This window comes from Rattus rattus, chromosome 1, assembly GCF_011064425.1.
Source record: "Rattus rattus isolate New Zealand chromosome 1, Rrattus_CSIRO_v1, whole genome shotgun sequence".
In the NCBI taxonomy this organism is placed as follows: domain Eukaryota; kingdom Metazoa; phylum Chordata; class Mammalia; order Rodentia; family Muridae; genus Rattus; species Rattus rattus.
This window is the reverse complement of record NC_046154.1, coordinates 66,280,606-66,296,225: the sequence shown is the minus strand read 5'-3', so window position 1 is coordinate 66,296,225 and position 15,620 is coordinate 66,280,606. Positions and strand designations below refer to the sequence as shown.

The following is a 15,620-nucleotide window of genomic DNA, read 5'->3' as shown; positions in this document are numbered from 1 at the left end:
CAGCTTTGCAACTGAATAAACCAGGACTTAGACGTGTGTCCCCAACTCTGATTACATACATAAAATGGATGGTCAAGGATTGAAAGGCCGGTCATGTGACCCAAGGCCAGTGCTCAGCCACCACCTGAGCTACTGTGGGAAGCCTAAGATTCTAGAAAGCCCATTCATCATTTCTAGTGTGTCACGTTTCAATGAGGTCTCCACTGTGAGACACGGACACAGTCACGTACTAGAAAGACACTCCGAACACAAACTGTTCATACATCACAGTTTTAGAAAAGGTATCTCTCAGCATCTAGAGATAATGTAAATACTACTTCCTCCCTAGTTATTTTTTTTCCTCTTAGAATAAAATGAAACTTTCCTAGCTGAAGAGGGGAAGGTCCTTACTTCCGCTCATCTGAATGTATGCCCCCACTCAGGAAGGCGCTTCAGTATCTGCTCCCTCTCTGGTTACACGGTAACCTGATATAATATTCTCCTCGGAGATAGCAAATGCTATAGAAATCAGCAGAGTTTTTCTCTCGCTCTGAATAGGCAATCACATCCTCGCTCTATTATACATTCAGACAGACGTGATACAAGATAGGAGACAAGAGGGATGTGTTGGGACGTCCTTCTAGCAAAAAACTGATGAAACTTGTTTTTCTTAACTAAATTACATTAATGAAGTGTTCTGTTGAAGCACTGCTTTCAAACGCTGCTCAGCTGAAGTGGAAGGCTGAGTATTTAAACTGATTAAACAGTTGAGACGGCACAAGTGCTCTGCAGATCAAATGTTACATGGCGCTGTGGTGCTAACAGTACATGTCAGGTGGGGAAACAAAGATGTGTCCCTGATGTACATTCACATCAGACAACTGACAAATGAATAGTATGTGTGATCTAACCCATACCGATTCTGGACCAGGAAGAAAGTGGGTAACAGACAGCTAACCAGAGTTGCAAAACGGCAACTTGGAAAATTACATACATAGGGTGGTGTGTGTTTACATGTGTGCATGTGTGCATGTGTGTGTGCATGTGTGAGTGTGTGTTCAATAAACTAAATCGGAGAGCAGCCAATAGTTGGGTTTTGGTTGGCCAAAGTTAGTTCCTAAACACCAAGGTTCAATTCCTATTTAGATCCTTTTGACCTACCAGTTTCCTTCTTGTCAGATCAAAGAAGACAACATCTATGGCCAAGTCTATAAGGGTTCTGTAAAAGAATGTGGTAGGTGCACTGGGAAGCAAGGTGCAGAAAGATGTCCTGCGTCTAGCTCTGTAGGGCAGAGTTGCAGGGTCTGACAGGGTTTCCACTCTGTGGATGGGCAGCTTGTCTCAAAGGACAACAGTGAAACGTCAACTAGGAAACAGTCTGTTTCCCCTTGGGTTCCCTTTGTCTGAAGTATTTCAGGGCCATCTACACAGTAATAGATAGTGGGAAAAGATTTATTGCAGTATATTATAAATGTAATTGGATTTGAAGTTCGAGTAGATTCATATTTTCTCTTCATAACACATTAAAAGTGTGCATGCCTATTTGTTTTCCTCATGATAAACAAAATCCTCAAAGCAATTTCGAGTTGACTATTAATTATAAGTGACATGAATTACCGTCTTCTAATGTAGAATTATGCCTCATAGCATTAAAGCTACTTAAGGAACCTAATTGTCAGCACACTTAACAGAAATTTATTTGCTGGAAAACACACACAGGTGAATTTCATTCTAATTAGGTCACAACATAATTCACTAGAGCCAATTATGTGGTTCTAACTACAGGCAGCAAGTGCTTTTCTTCACATGTGGAACCCCTACCCCCCAAAGCAACAGGTCTATAGCAACTCTTCAGATGAATTTGATACATGGCATATACTTTCTGATAGCAAAGACTTCCAATATGGCTTCTTCCTATGAAGGTTTTGGGGGAAACCCTCTCTTCTTTTAAGGTGAACACAAACAAACCCGTTTCAGAGGCATATAATCCTCCCGAGTTTGAGGTGGGGTCTTGTGTTACTCAGGCTGACTCCAAACTTGATATATAGCTGAAGAAGACTTTAAACTTCCGATCCTCCCACTTTTCCCTCCCAAATACTATGATTATAGGAAATGTGCTGAGGATCCCAGCCAGGGCTTCAAGGATCCTCAGCAAACATTCCACCGACTTAGCTACAAGATGCTCACATTTGCTCGCACGGTTTAGGTGTTTTACCTAGTGAGCCAGTGTGGCTCTGCTTCAGGGACTCCCTTACCTGCGACTTCGGCTTCCCCCTCTGTTTACAGGTCTTTCCATCTCAGAGTCATTGTCATTGTCCTCGGCCTCATCAGACTCCTCCTCGTTGTCATCGGAATGCAGATCTTTCATGATCGACCTTAAAGGACCTGAGCAATGACATGAACCACCGAGTTAAACGGATGCTCTAACACACATCCTCATGTTAGACACTCGGGATGCCTGCAGAAGCGGCCTCTGGCTAAAAACAATCATCGCCCTGTACAGTTAAGACTTTGCAACTTTGACTGCAGTCAAGACAGTGTCTGACTCTGTGGTGACCAGCACTTGCTGCTCTTCCAGAGGACCTGAGTTTGATTCCCAGCACCCACATCATAGCATGACTCTGTCACTCCAATTCCAGGAAATCTGACATCCTCTTTGGACCTCCTCAGGCACCTGACATCTACAAGGTGCACAGATTTATGGGTAAGCAAAACACCCATATACAGAAAGTAAAGTAAATCTAAAAATAAATTTAAAAGAATCTCCATATTTTTTTCTGTGTAATTTTATTTCCTATTCTCCCATCCCAAATCACAAGCAAAAGCGAAACAGATCTAATAGTAAACAGGATGTTTTGTCAAGTCAATCCATGCATTGAAAAGTTGAAACTAATAAATCACTGTGGTTGTAGCTGGTTCTTGGCAATGCAGCCTTTGTGTGGTAGTTTCTGATCTATTAAGGTTTAGCTGCTCCTTTTATTTCAAGGTCAATTTCAGGTCAAGCAAGCATTTCAGTCAAGCTCAGGTTAGAAAACACTTCAACTCCATGGTGTAACAACGTCCTCTCTGATTTTCCCAGTGATCTTGGACAGCAAACCTTGCTGCTGCACAATGTTATGTGGCCAGTTTCCTACTTTTTAAGAAATTCCTGGCAAAATATCAGCATGTATTAGCATAAATAAGAGTATGTAATAAATCATGTGCCCAGAATATCCAGAAAACGTCCAGTATTGCAAGAGAGGAGGTGGAGAAGCTGTAACTAAATTTATTTAGGACCAGACACAACTGAACACACACACGCACACACACACACACACACACACACACACACACACTGGTTACTGTTACTTCCCCTCTGTTTACTACTCAGTATATGAAGAAAACATAGCCATTTTAAATCTTAACAGGAGATTGTAAAGGCAATCAAGAAAGGGGAATTTTGCTCTGGATGTAGGCAGTGACTACAATCTAATCTATGCTAGGACTATTTGAGCTGTCACTAAGTACTCAGTTCTAAACCATGCACTGACTCCCTGCAAGCTCACAGACCTCTGCTTTTGTAGTGGGCTTATTTCTTTGAAAGTTAATGAAACAAGACTTCTGAATAGCCAAAACTATCACAGCCTTTTATTATATATTTTCTTGGAAGCTTAGCCTTAGTCCAAATACACACAACAATTTAATCCTCTTTCAAAGCATACAAGGCCACTTAGAATTCGGTGTGGTCAATACGAATGGTGATGTTCAGTATGACACTAGAAAACAAGTTACTCTGATGCTGTTCTGTTGTGCAAAAATAAAACGGAGCTCACTTTTGGAGATTTCACACACACATTAAAAATGTGCTTCATTATATGTTCTGGTCTAATGTATGCAGAGTTTTGGTTAACGCACAACTATGAAATACGTATTTAAAAATAGTGTACTTTTGCATAAAAGGTCTACCAGAATATAAAGAATAAAATGAAATGAGAGGCGACCAAGGGTGAGGAGTGGGAGTCTGTACCAGCACCTCTGAGGTTGGTTCACTGGAGGATTTCCTTTGGGAACTCCCTGGAGTGGGCCGTGTCTATAATCCATTTGTGAAAGGGGGGCACTTTCTAGACTAGGGCCTCCTATCGCAGAATGATATTCAAGGACATTCCCGGGGGGAAATAAACACAACTTCATAAAAGCCAAGTTATCATTCAACTAGTCAAACAGTAGAAGATAGGGCATAAATCAACTCATTAGGATGTTTCGTGGGGGAAAGGTTCCGTCGGCCTGCGAGCTGTTGATACCTTGCTGCCTGGTCTGAGACGGTGTGAAGCTGGAGCTGGAACTGGAGCTGGAACTGGCAGGACTGGGTTGCTCTGACTTCAGAGAAGAAGAAAAAAAAAAGCATCATCAGTACATTTATGGCATACAACACATCTAAGATGAAAATGACCTCAAATGCCTCTACAAAAAGTGTGATGCTATGTAAGAAAAAGGACCACACAGATTAGTTAAAAAACTAACACAGGACAGTCATGATGTCATTTTTTCCAGACACCTGTATTTTCATTAAATGAAAGTAACATACAAAATGTCAAGGACGAGAAGATAAACCCCTGGGTGCTAAATGAAGGGAGACTTCACCCTGTTCACCCCTATACAGATCTCCTAAGGGATACCTTCACGGTCCTCTCCACAAGGTTTGATTGAGTAAACTGGTCAGAACACAGCAGTAATGAGGCCAAGGTCATTAGTTCAATCACTTTATGACCCAGTTAATTTCACTCTGGACCAAGGCCACGAACCAACTAACCCCACTTACCACAAGTTCATAAATAGAGGCCAATATTCATAACATCCAAGCCCCACAGACAAGTCAGGAGAAAATGCTGCCACTATTTTAAGAAGAGGTACATCCTTTAATTTCACGGCGTATGGATTGGCAGAGAACAGCCTCACACATACACACCACCTCTGACTCCCCTTCAGTATCCAGGACAAGTGCTACGCACGACACAGCCGAACTCAGTTTTCTTCCTTCCTAAACCACGAACACTGCTACGAAGCAGGTCGTATCTTCTTCCTGGTATGCTGGGCACTCAGAGACAGTCCTTATGCTGTGTTCTCTCTGCGTAAGCTGCAGACAGCCAGCGCTTTAAAACTCATGCACTTCTTGTTATTTCCTCTATGCTCAGTAAGGGACACTGCTGGCCATCCTTACCTGGGACAGATGGCAGCAGCTGCTCAACTGTACGAACAGTTTTTACAAAAGAGTTTGTGATGCTGAAGGGTGCTTGACATCAGAAGCCACGGAAAGAAATGTGTATCGCATTGACCATGCCGGCCATATACTTGAGTTTTGTATCTTAAGACTAAGTTCACGCTTAAGTAATTTAATAAATGTGTTTGGCTATATGCATAGACTGGTTTTACACAGCTCTAATGTCCTCGTATTTTTCTTCTTTTCTTTTTTTTTTTTTTTTTGGATCTGGGGACCGAACCCAGGGCCTTGCACTTGCTAGGCAAGAGCTCTACCACTGAGCTAAATCCCCAACCCCATTTCCTCGTATTTTTAAATACACAGTTATGCTATTTTGGAAGTGCATAAGATGTTCCCGTGCACAGGATGCATGCTCTTTTTCCTTTGCTAAATGCATAATCCCGTGGGAGTACAAGTACGGGCACAATCAGAAGCCACTAAATGACGACGGTCCCAGTGCAGTGTGCACAACAATTTCCCACCACTGACTTCATCTCCCCTCCCAACAAAGGAGTCCTGCCCCAACCCTTTCTTGAAGCAACACCAAGCTCCTAGATTGGGACATGAGGAAGCACTTTTGGGCATTTCTGATGCACACTTTACATCCTCAGGGTGGATGGGAAAACAGGTGTCAGCAATCTAGCTCATTCTGCAGGAAAAGAGCCAGACAGAGCCTCTAATGAGAAGCAGGCGGCTCACCAACTCTTCACCACTGCATTATTTATTTGGGAGTTGTACAGTGTCCTCCACATCACTCCTTGCAGGCCAGAAAACAGTTGGTTTACAGGTGCAAATGCCTGTGTAAGGAATTCCTCACTTCTGTGAGGCGGCTCTTCTGTGGTTGAGCCCTCATGGCCAGCTACACAACTAAAGGGACATTTGGTGCCTCTGTAAAACAGATCTCTCGGGGCCCAAGGAGCATTCTATCCCCTCTCCAAATTGCTCTGTCCAGCCATGAAAAGTTCCTGCAAATGGTATTGCTTTAATAGCCCTGGAAACCTTTCCTTATCATACTGCCTGACCAGCACACACTGCACTGGGCCTAAGGAATCATACTGTCAAGCTATTGGCTGAGAATGACGTCAACGAGGGTAACAAGGTAGGGCTAGGTGTCAGAGCACATGCCTGTATCATGACGCATACATACATCCCAGCATGCATGAGGAAGAAGCAGGCAGATTTCTGAGTTTGGGGCCAGCCTGGTCTACATGGTGAGTTCCAAGCCTACCACAATTACATAGTCAGATCATGTCTCAAAAACAAACCAATCAACCTACCTAGGGAAGACAGTGGCCGTCTCCCCACTACCCGCAAGGATCTTGGCCCTTCCATTTCAAGCATTAGGCAGATGCCAAAACCAAACCTTTAGCATCTTACCCATAGATACCCACGGACATACTTAATATTTTCACAACTGCTAATTATGTGAAAAAGGCAAATAGTTAAGAAAATTCTCTCTCTCTCTCTCTCTCTCTCTCTCTCTCTCTCTCTCTCTCTCTCTGTGTGTGTGTGTGTGTGTGTGTGTGTGTGTGTGTGACCCCAGTTCCAGGGGATCCAATGCTTCTGGCTTATGTGAGCACCCAAATACAGACAAACACATACACAAAATGAAAAAAACATTAACTCTGTTAATAATAAATGTCAGATAGCCATGATAGCAGGGCTTGTAATCGCAGGACTGGGGAGAGAGACACAGAGATCCCTGGGACTGGCTCATCAGTCTAGACTATTGGCAAGCTCCTGACAATAAGAGATTGTCTCAAAAACCAAGGAGGGTGCAAGCTGAAGGAAGACAGACAAAGACGTCCTCTGGCTTCCATACAGTAGTACAATAGTGTGCTCGTGTGCACACGCGCACACACACACACACACACACACACACACACACACACACACAAAGTGACTGCATTGTGAAAAAAGCAGAAGTGCTAATCTATCCATAGGGATCATTCCTATATTCTCCCCAATGGACAGAATCTGGTTGTTAATAAAAACATTAAGATCATTCATGTGGTGGTCGATTCTTTTTTTGTCTGTTGTGATAAAGCTTTGGCCAAAAGCGACTCTGGAAGAAGAGAGTTTATTTTATCGTCTTACACTTCCGAGAGACTGGACTGGAGCAGAGAGTATGGCGGAGAGTAGGCAGAGAGTATGGCGGAGAGTAGGCAGAGAGTATGGCGGAGAGTAAGCAGAGAGTATGGCGGAGAGTAGGCAGAGAGTATGGCGGAGAGTAGGCAGAGAGTATGGCGGAGAGGAGGCAGAGAGTATGGCGGAGAGGAGGCAGAGAGGATGGCGGAGAGTAGGCAGAGAGCATGGAGGAGAGTAGGCAGAGAGTATGCGGAGAGTAGGCAGGCAGAGTAGGCGAGAGGGAGAGGTAGGCAGAGAGTATGGAGAGGAGAGTAAGCAGAGAGTATGGCGGAGAGTAGGCAGAGAGTATGGCAGAGTAGGCAGAGAGTACATGGAGAGTAGGCAGAGAGAGTGGCAGGAGAGTAGGCAGGCAGAGAGTATGATGAGAGTAGGGCAGAGAGTACATGGAGAGTAGGCAGAGAGTATGGGGAGAGTAGGCAGAGAGTATGGCGGAGAGTAGGCAAGGCAGAGAGTATGGCGGAGAGTAGGCAGAGAGTATGGCGGAGAGTAGGCAGAGTAGGCAGAGAGTATGCATGGAGAGTAGGCAGAGAGTATGGCAGAGAGTAGGTGAGAGTGGCGGAGAGTAGGCAGAGAGTATGGGCGGAGAGAGAGAGGCGGCAGAGAGGCAGATGGCGGAGAGTAGGCAGAGAGAGTATGGCGGAGAGTAGGCAGAGAGTATGGCGGAGAGTAGGCAGAGAGTATGGCGGAGAGTAGGCAGAGAGTATGGCGGAGAGTAGGCAGAGAGTATGGCGGAGAGTAGGCAGAGAGTATGGCGGAGAGTAGGCAGAGAGTATGGCGGAGAGTAGGCAGAGAGTATGGCGGAGAGTAGGCAGAGAGTATGGCGGAGAGTAGGCAGAGAGCGGAACACTGCTCACTGGCTCCACTGCTGGCAGCTCGTGCTCTTACCCAGCTACCATTCTGATTCAACCCAGCACTGCTTGTCCAGGGATGGCATGGTCCACAGTGTAATGACTTTCCCACATCCATCAAGAAAATGCCCCACAGACATGTCGGCAGGCCAAGCTGATGGACACAACCCCTCACGAGGTTCCCTCTTTTCGGTTGTCTCTAGCTCATGGTAACCTGACAAAAACCTCACAGACCTTGAACACAGACTATTACAGAGTTTACAGACTATTACCCCAAAGTCCTTCTGCCCCCAGAAGATACAGATACACTCTTCTATTTCATCAAGGTTACTTTAAGTATTTTTATATTTTAAGAAAATCACATTTTCAGCCCCTCAAAACCCCCCAAATCAATGGTAATTATATGAAGTATTATTTGATTTAAAAACCCCCATTAAGCTGGACATATTAAAAGATTTATAGGATCCCAAGACACATGGCTTCCTCTCTCTCCCCGAAGGCAGGTTTGGCTCTACATGCTCTTCTGTGCATACACGAATCTGTGAGGTAACATACCAAACACTAACAAAAAAGCTGATGACACCCCCCTCCTTTCCCCTGTGGGCTAATTTGATATCTGTTTTTCAAATTCAAAATTCTCCCAACTAGAAAAGAGGATTGATGTCCTGGATTATCAAACACTAATGATGACTATCAACATTTGGTTGCCATTCTATAAGTACTTATACGCAAGAGGCCAAGCACTTCACCACTGCCTAAAACAAGACCTAGCTGTACAGTTAGTGAGACAATGGCCAATCATGACTGGCCGCATACTCGCGACACTGAAAGACTATGCGAAATCATAGTGTAATGGTTCTCCATTGAGGGTTACCTGTGTCCAAGGAAGAAGGAAAACCCTTACGCTTATGACCCCTAGAAGTCAAGTCTGAGTACAGGGAGGATTTGCACAAACAGACTTCGTCCTGGAAAACACACATTACTCATTTTGTCCTATTGGACAACTATATTTATGAGCAGAATTTCCACTTTGATCTTTACAGCAATCAGGATTTAGAAAAGGGAAGTAGGGAACATGATCTACCTTTAGAGAAGAGAGGATAAAATACAGTAAAACTAATTAAATGTTTTAAAATAACAACAGGGAAATACAAACTAACCAGACATTACTTCAGATACATTCCAGTGTTTTACACAAATCTTTTGCTACATGTAGAAAAAGAAAATTCATATCCTGCAATAAAAATAACTTCTTTGTTGTGTGACTACCCAGAAAGACCATGTTGAAGATAAATGGCAAATAAAGGAAAAGGTGTCCTTTCACCTCATTATTTCCCTTCGTGACTCAGCTCTTACTAGGTTCATCCTTCCATTAAAAATGAATCACCCTATACATTATGTACCTTTAGGCTTAACATAAAAAACATTAACATTAACATTCTCCTCTATAAGAAGCTGAACATTTTACACCCATTTTTCAAATGTATGGTTAATTTTAAAGAGTAGCCTCATCACATCCATTCCTAAAGAACCACGGAAGTGTTCTGCATTGTGTGAGCGAAGTGGATCTTACTGGTCACACTACTAGTTGATGTTTTCAGACAGCTATGAAATGAAAAGGCCAAAATTAAATGACAAGTGACTTAGGCTAAGAAGATTAATACAATGACTTGTAAATGGAACAGGAATGAGAATTTTTAATAAAATGCGTTCAAAGGGATCAAAATCTTATTACAGGGAAGATAGATGAACATAACATTCAGTCAACACTAGTTACTCCTTAACATATCTTTGTGTAGTTCTGGCATGGTCTTTGCTTCATTTGCTTTACATGAGGAAGGGCAGATTTTGTGTACTAAAACTCTGTTCCCATGATCTACTGAAGCCCTCAGTCTAATATAGTTTTTGGAGACAAAGCCTTCGGTAGGTATAATGAGGTCATAACTATGAGCCTTCATGATGAGTTTAGGATCCTCGAAAGAAAAGCATCTGAGAATGACCCCCACCCCAGTAGAAGTTTCCCAAGTGAGGGTGCAGATCTGCAAGACAAGAGGAAGGCTCTTCCTGGCTCACCAGTTTTGCACTCCTAAGCTCTCAAAAATGTATTGTTTGAGCCACAGAGTTTAAGGTAAAGGGTCAAGTGGACAAAAATAGCAAGGCATTTTTAATAATTATCCTCTAACCAATGATGCTGAAGCAATGAAATTAAGCAAGCACAGGGTGATGTTTACATAGATTACAACCAACTGCTCTGGTTCCTCGTATACTGCTCTCTTTGTCACATCTGCAACTCTGATAAAAGATTAATTAAAGCAGCACTCGGAACACTTATAACATTAGTGTCAAGGGAAGTTTTCTGTGTCACTGTGAAAGAATCTTTCCCTAGCTACAAGAGACATTTAGAGATCCACACCCAAAGCAAAGGAGTGGTAAAAGCAAACATTTCATTCCAGGACTTAGTGTACTACAATCAGTGACTTCTCACATCTGCCCAATAGTTGTAAGAGTCCCTGCTGGGAACCTCAGTAGCAGAAAACTCTACTCTGAGCTGCCCCCATGTTCCTAACACTGACCCTGGTTAAGAGCATGTATCAGACAATAGAGTACAACGTTATTTGCCTTCAAAGGTAATCTGCTTTCTTTCCCTAACTCTACAGTACAATATCTTGTAACATCATAGAACAAATGTTTCAAACAGCATGTTAACAACATTTCTGTGAAAACACAAGGAGCTTAAGAAAAGGCCACTGGAAGCTGCAACCTTTATATGACTTAAGTCTGTGGCCCAGCAGACCCTCAGTTTGTATTTAAAACTTGAAATGAGCTTGCGGTTAAGCCAGAATCACATTTCACACGTGGGGCTGTTACACAATCAAATGCTATTGTGCCCATCGTTTTTCTGATAACACAGCAAGAAACTAAGAATTACCCTTTCAAGTAACTGCTGGCCAAACAAGAGGTCCTTATTTCTATTATATTTTCAACTTCCAGACACAAAAATCATCCTGGATGCTAAGCTAATTGGCTTTATATTGAAGCATCTCTACTTTAACAACTGTCTCTCTCATTATCGTCTTCACTATTATTATTAAATGTTGTCATCCTTTGACTCCTCACACCCTGTCCGAGAACACAAAATCTCATTAGGAAACGAAATGGCCTTGGGGAACAAGGGTCTATAAATCTCTTTCTAAGACCCTTTTCCACACTTAGGGATGGCTGTAATTTTCTTTCAGCTTCCTCTGTTTAAGCAGAAGAGCCTCAAGTCTTTTATCTCTAGTCACCAGTCTTACTTTGAAGGCTGCTACTGACTATTGCAGTTAGAACATGTGCTGTTTTAAAACCTCCAATCGCTGAAGGTGCCAGATGTGCTCTAAGAGATTACGGGCTAAGAATCCCCACTTGCTGAGAGGTTTAGGAGTGTGAAAACTCACCTGGAAACAGACCACATAGACCCACATGCCCAAAAACATCTGAGCAAAGAGTCTGTAGAGACTTACACCCGGACAGTAAACATAGCCCTTAATTGTAATGCTGGAGATTGTGTGTGTGGAGCCTTCCACCTCCTCACCCCAACCCGGAGATTGAAGATGGTTACAAAAGAAAAAGTTACAAGTAACAAAATGTCAAATGCCTCATAAAAGAGTGAAAAGAGGAAAAAGGATTCCTAATAGATTGTTGCAAAGGATTCCTGATAGATTGTTACAAAATTACAAAGTGAACAATGGCCATGAAGACATTTGGACATTTATAGAGCATTTGGCTGACACTAGTAGACCTACAATGATCAGCTACTTAAACCAAGATCTATTAGTTTTAATATCTGAACTATCTTAAGGGATATTTCCCATTAAATACAAAGCATATAATTAATATCAAGCAGTGACATTAATTTTACTTAATTTTACATAAATCAATTTTACTTGCTAAGAGCATATTTCTATGATTTCCACCACACTTTGAGTTTCTAAATAAGTAAAATCCACTGGGAAAAAAATACGACTGATTTTAAACTCTTTGGGTGTTGAGTGTACATTCCTGTGCTTATGGAAATGTGTGTGAGATAATCCAGGACAAAAGAAGTGAAAGAAACTCCGTGGTCTTTTTCTGCCCTTGCCTTTCAAACTCAGTGTTTTGCAAGTGCTTTCTTGTACATTCTATGTTAGTTAGTATAAAGGTACTATCATAACTAGGACATGTACAGTTCATACAGTATGTTTACTGAGAGAAGTGAGCTTCCTACGAATCATACTGGTAACCATCAGCTTTACTCCTGTAATTTACCCGCTCACATTGCAACTGCATCATATCGCTTTCGAAGGCTGGCGTGGCATCAGCACAATTTACTTGTCTCCAGACTTTCCCACTCCGCCATGTCTTATGCTTAAGTTCAGCTTGGACTCCAGAAGGTTCTATGATTTTCAATTAAATATAAGTAGCCTAACGGAGTTTCTTATCACTACATGACACGAGTTTATTTAAAAGGTTTTAAAATGCCTATAGAATTCCTTAAGACAAAAATTTCACATCAAGTGTTTTACATATTCCCTGAGAAGCAACTGATTATCCTTAGCCTGGTCCCCCATGATGCTCTGCTTCTACCTTGTTTGTTAAAAAAAAAAAAAATCAGTAGTGTGAGGTGAAAGTACTAATACCTGCCAAATATTTAAATACGCCATGTTTACATTATCTTCAACTTGAAATGCAAGTTTTAACAAAATGTCTGTAAAAAGTAAAATTATTTTAAAGATGTCTGCTTTGTGCTAATGAAAAAGAAAATGAAAAAAAACAAAAACAAAAACAAAAAAAAAAAACAACCCACAGACATGGCACATTGATGAGTCGGTTCTCATGGGAAAACACAGGGAGGTGGATTCCTTTGTTTTGGTCTCAGTGAAGCCCTTTACAAATGTAGAGTTCAGAATCACATATTCTGCACTGGCGATATTAGATTCCCGTCAGGAGTAGCAAGAATGCTCTGCGAAGGGCTCCAGAAGAGCTTGCACCTCCACGCACACATCTTACGTAAGCCTAACAGTTGCTTTTCTTCATAAATCAATCTATTGTTGCACTTCATAATGAGAAGGCAGATTTACTGCCTTTTACCGCCTTTTCTCACCATCAGAAAGATCCCTATTTGGGTAATAGAACATTTCTCTTCTTAAAGGGTGTTTGGGATTAGGAAGGCCGGGGCAAGAACCTTTAACATCTGCTCCCTTCACATGAATGACACGTCTAGTTCTCACAGCCAGGACGTTGAAAAGCAAATACCCTAAGTTGATAAAATCCTCACACTTGGAGAAGCACAATACTTTAAATCCCCCGAAATCATCTCTCAAACACACATTTAAATTTGAAGTTTATACAGTAAAACATAGAATTCAGAGAGCTAACACTGTCACTCAATGTCACCTAACCTCACTGGGGTCAGACTACAGGAGTTCACAATAAAGACTTCATCATCTTCAGTTCAGAATAAAGACATCATCATCATGTTCAGAATTCTCCGATCCTAACAGCAAATTTAAAGTCGGGCAAGTCAGACTTTCATCATCTAAATCTCCACACTATACAAGAAGAACAACAACAGTTTATAGTATAGTCTTGCACACTTCTGTTTTTATTTACTCAATGTTTTCCCCTTAGGGAGAAATATTTAAGAATCATGAACTTTAGACTTTATTTTAAAAATCAAAAGAAAAGCATTTGTCAGCATTTAACTCCTAACCATCTGCCTTTTAAACACACACACACACACACACACACACACACACACACACACACACACACACGCCCCACCCACTCACTGCTGTCAGGTTTGACATTCTCAGCAAGTAAGTGGATCTTGATGGATCTAAACATGAGTCTCAGGAATCATGGCTCTAATTTTGGAAACAAGCTATCTTTAAACAAGCATTGTGAGTCCCACCAGCAAACACAGTCAACCGCAGATTTCGAATACACAGACTCCATGCAAGACAAATAAATAATGGCGAGCAGGTACTGAGTCCAAGAAGAATCTCTGTTTGGAAGAAAACTAAACAATGTCTGCCGTCCATGAATATGGAGCACTGCTCTGCAGCTAACACTTCTTGTTACTCTGAGCTATCTTTTGTCACTACCCAATGCTTTCTGACAGTTTTATAGGCTGCTATCCCAAAGACTTCAGTATTTATGGTCTTTATTCACGTGGGCTTTCTGCTCTTATCCACTGGTTACTAATCACCAAATAGACTTTTTTTTTTTTTTTTTTTTTTTTTTTTTTTAATGGCTGAAATCGGCTCAAAGGATGTCCTTCCACAATGGCGGCTCAGCACCGCACCAGCTAGAGGTCTTCTCAGCCTCTCTTGCTCGTCTCAATTTTCCCTTCCTCCTAGACCAGTTACTGAGGGTTCAAAGTACTCACTTTCAAGTACAGCAGTAACCTAAGAGATTTGCTGCTTTCCTGGAAGACGGTTTGGAACCATTTCTGAATCAATCCTCAAAAGCACATTTAATTTCAATATCTCAAAAATGATTTAAAAAAAACCAGACCCTGTTCTCAGTCTTCACAAAACAAGATCGTTTCCTATATGTACCTGCAGAGTCCTTCAGAAAAAGTTCAACTCTATGAACCTTAGTGTATATTGAAACATACATATGTTTCAAAAACATTGTGTGATATTTTACGACTTTGGCATTTAGCTTATAACATTCCTTTTCAATTTTTTTCCCAACACTGTCAAAGCTTCTATTTACACATAAAATACCCAGTGTAAAAAGCAACACAGAACAACAAACAAACAAACAAACAACAACCACCAGTTCTTTCTTTTTACTTAACTGCACTTGTCTTGAACATCTAAGAAACTCGCTGGTTCTCATCTTATGAACCACGTAAAGTATGCAATTACGCCCTCTCTGCAAGCTTGGTACTGGAAACCTGAATTAGTACCAAAAAGTAATTAGTCTAAAAAGTGGTGTTTCCTTCTAAACTAAGTCTATGGAGGAAACCTAGCAACATTGACACTATTATTTATCATGAATGCCCTGGTAAGCCCAGCAGACTCACAATTCTCTGAGTATGTGAACTGCAGGGGGATGGGTGGGGGTTGGGAGGGCGAGGAGAGAGCTTTGCAAGGGTCCCTTCTGCTCACCGCTCTAAACTAAGTGTGAGTCTTCCTGGATGGGTCACTCTGGTCCTCTGTGGTTCCCCAAGATATCACAACAGAAGGAAACATTTCAAAAGGAAACAAATGTTCAAAACCAAACAGCAAACACATGCACAAAACACTTCCCAATATCTTTTATGTTTTTAAGTACCTCCACATGTAGGTAAACCCAACACACTCCATCTCACCAGAAAAACATGTTAACATTAGCATTTATATTCAATTATGTAGCCTATGTATGTACAAGATTACTATTGA

At 41.7% G+C, this 15,620-nt stretch overlaps 1 protein-coding gene across 2 annotated transcripts in view; it reads right to left on the bottom strand.

Annotated features, from left to right (window-relative positions):
• The window catches only part of Mllt3 (MLLT3 super elongation complex subunit), a 255,095-nt gene that overhangs the window by 20,130 nt on the left and 219,345 nt on the right, over positions 1 to 15,620 (bottom strand). For both annotated transcript variants that reach the window (XM_032902169.1, XM_032902174.1), the window contains exons 6-7: positions 4,260 to 4,335; positions 2,235 to 2,364 (exon numbers count right to left, since the gene is read on the bottom strand). In XM_032902169.1, the coding sequence (XP_032758060.1) occupies positions 2,235 to 2,364; positions 4,260 to 4,335 (206 nt within the window). The remainder of the gene's footprint in view (positions 1 to 2,234; positions 2,365 to 4,259; positions 4,336 to 15,620) is intronic.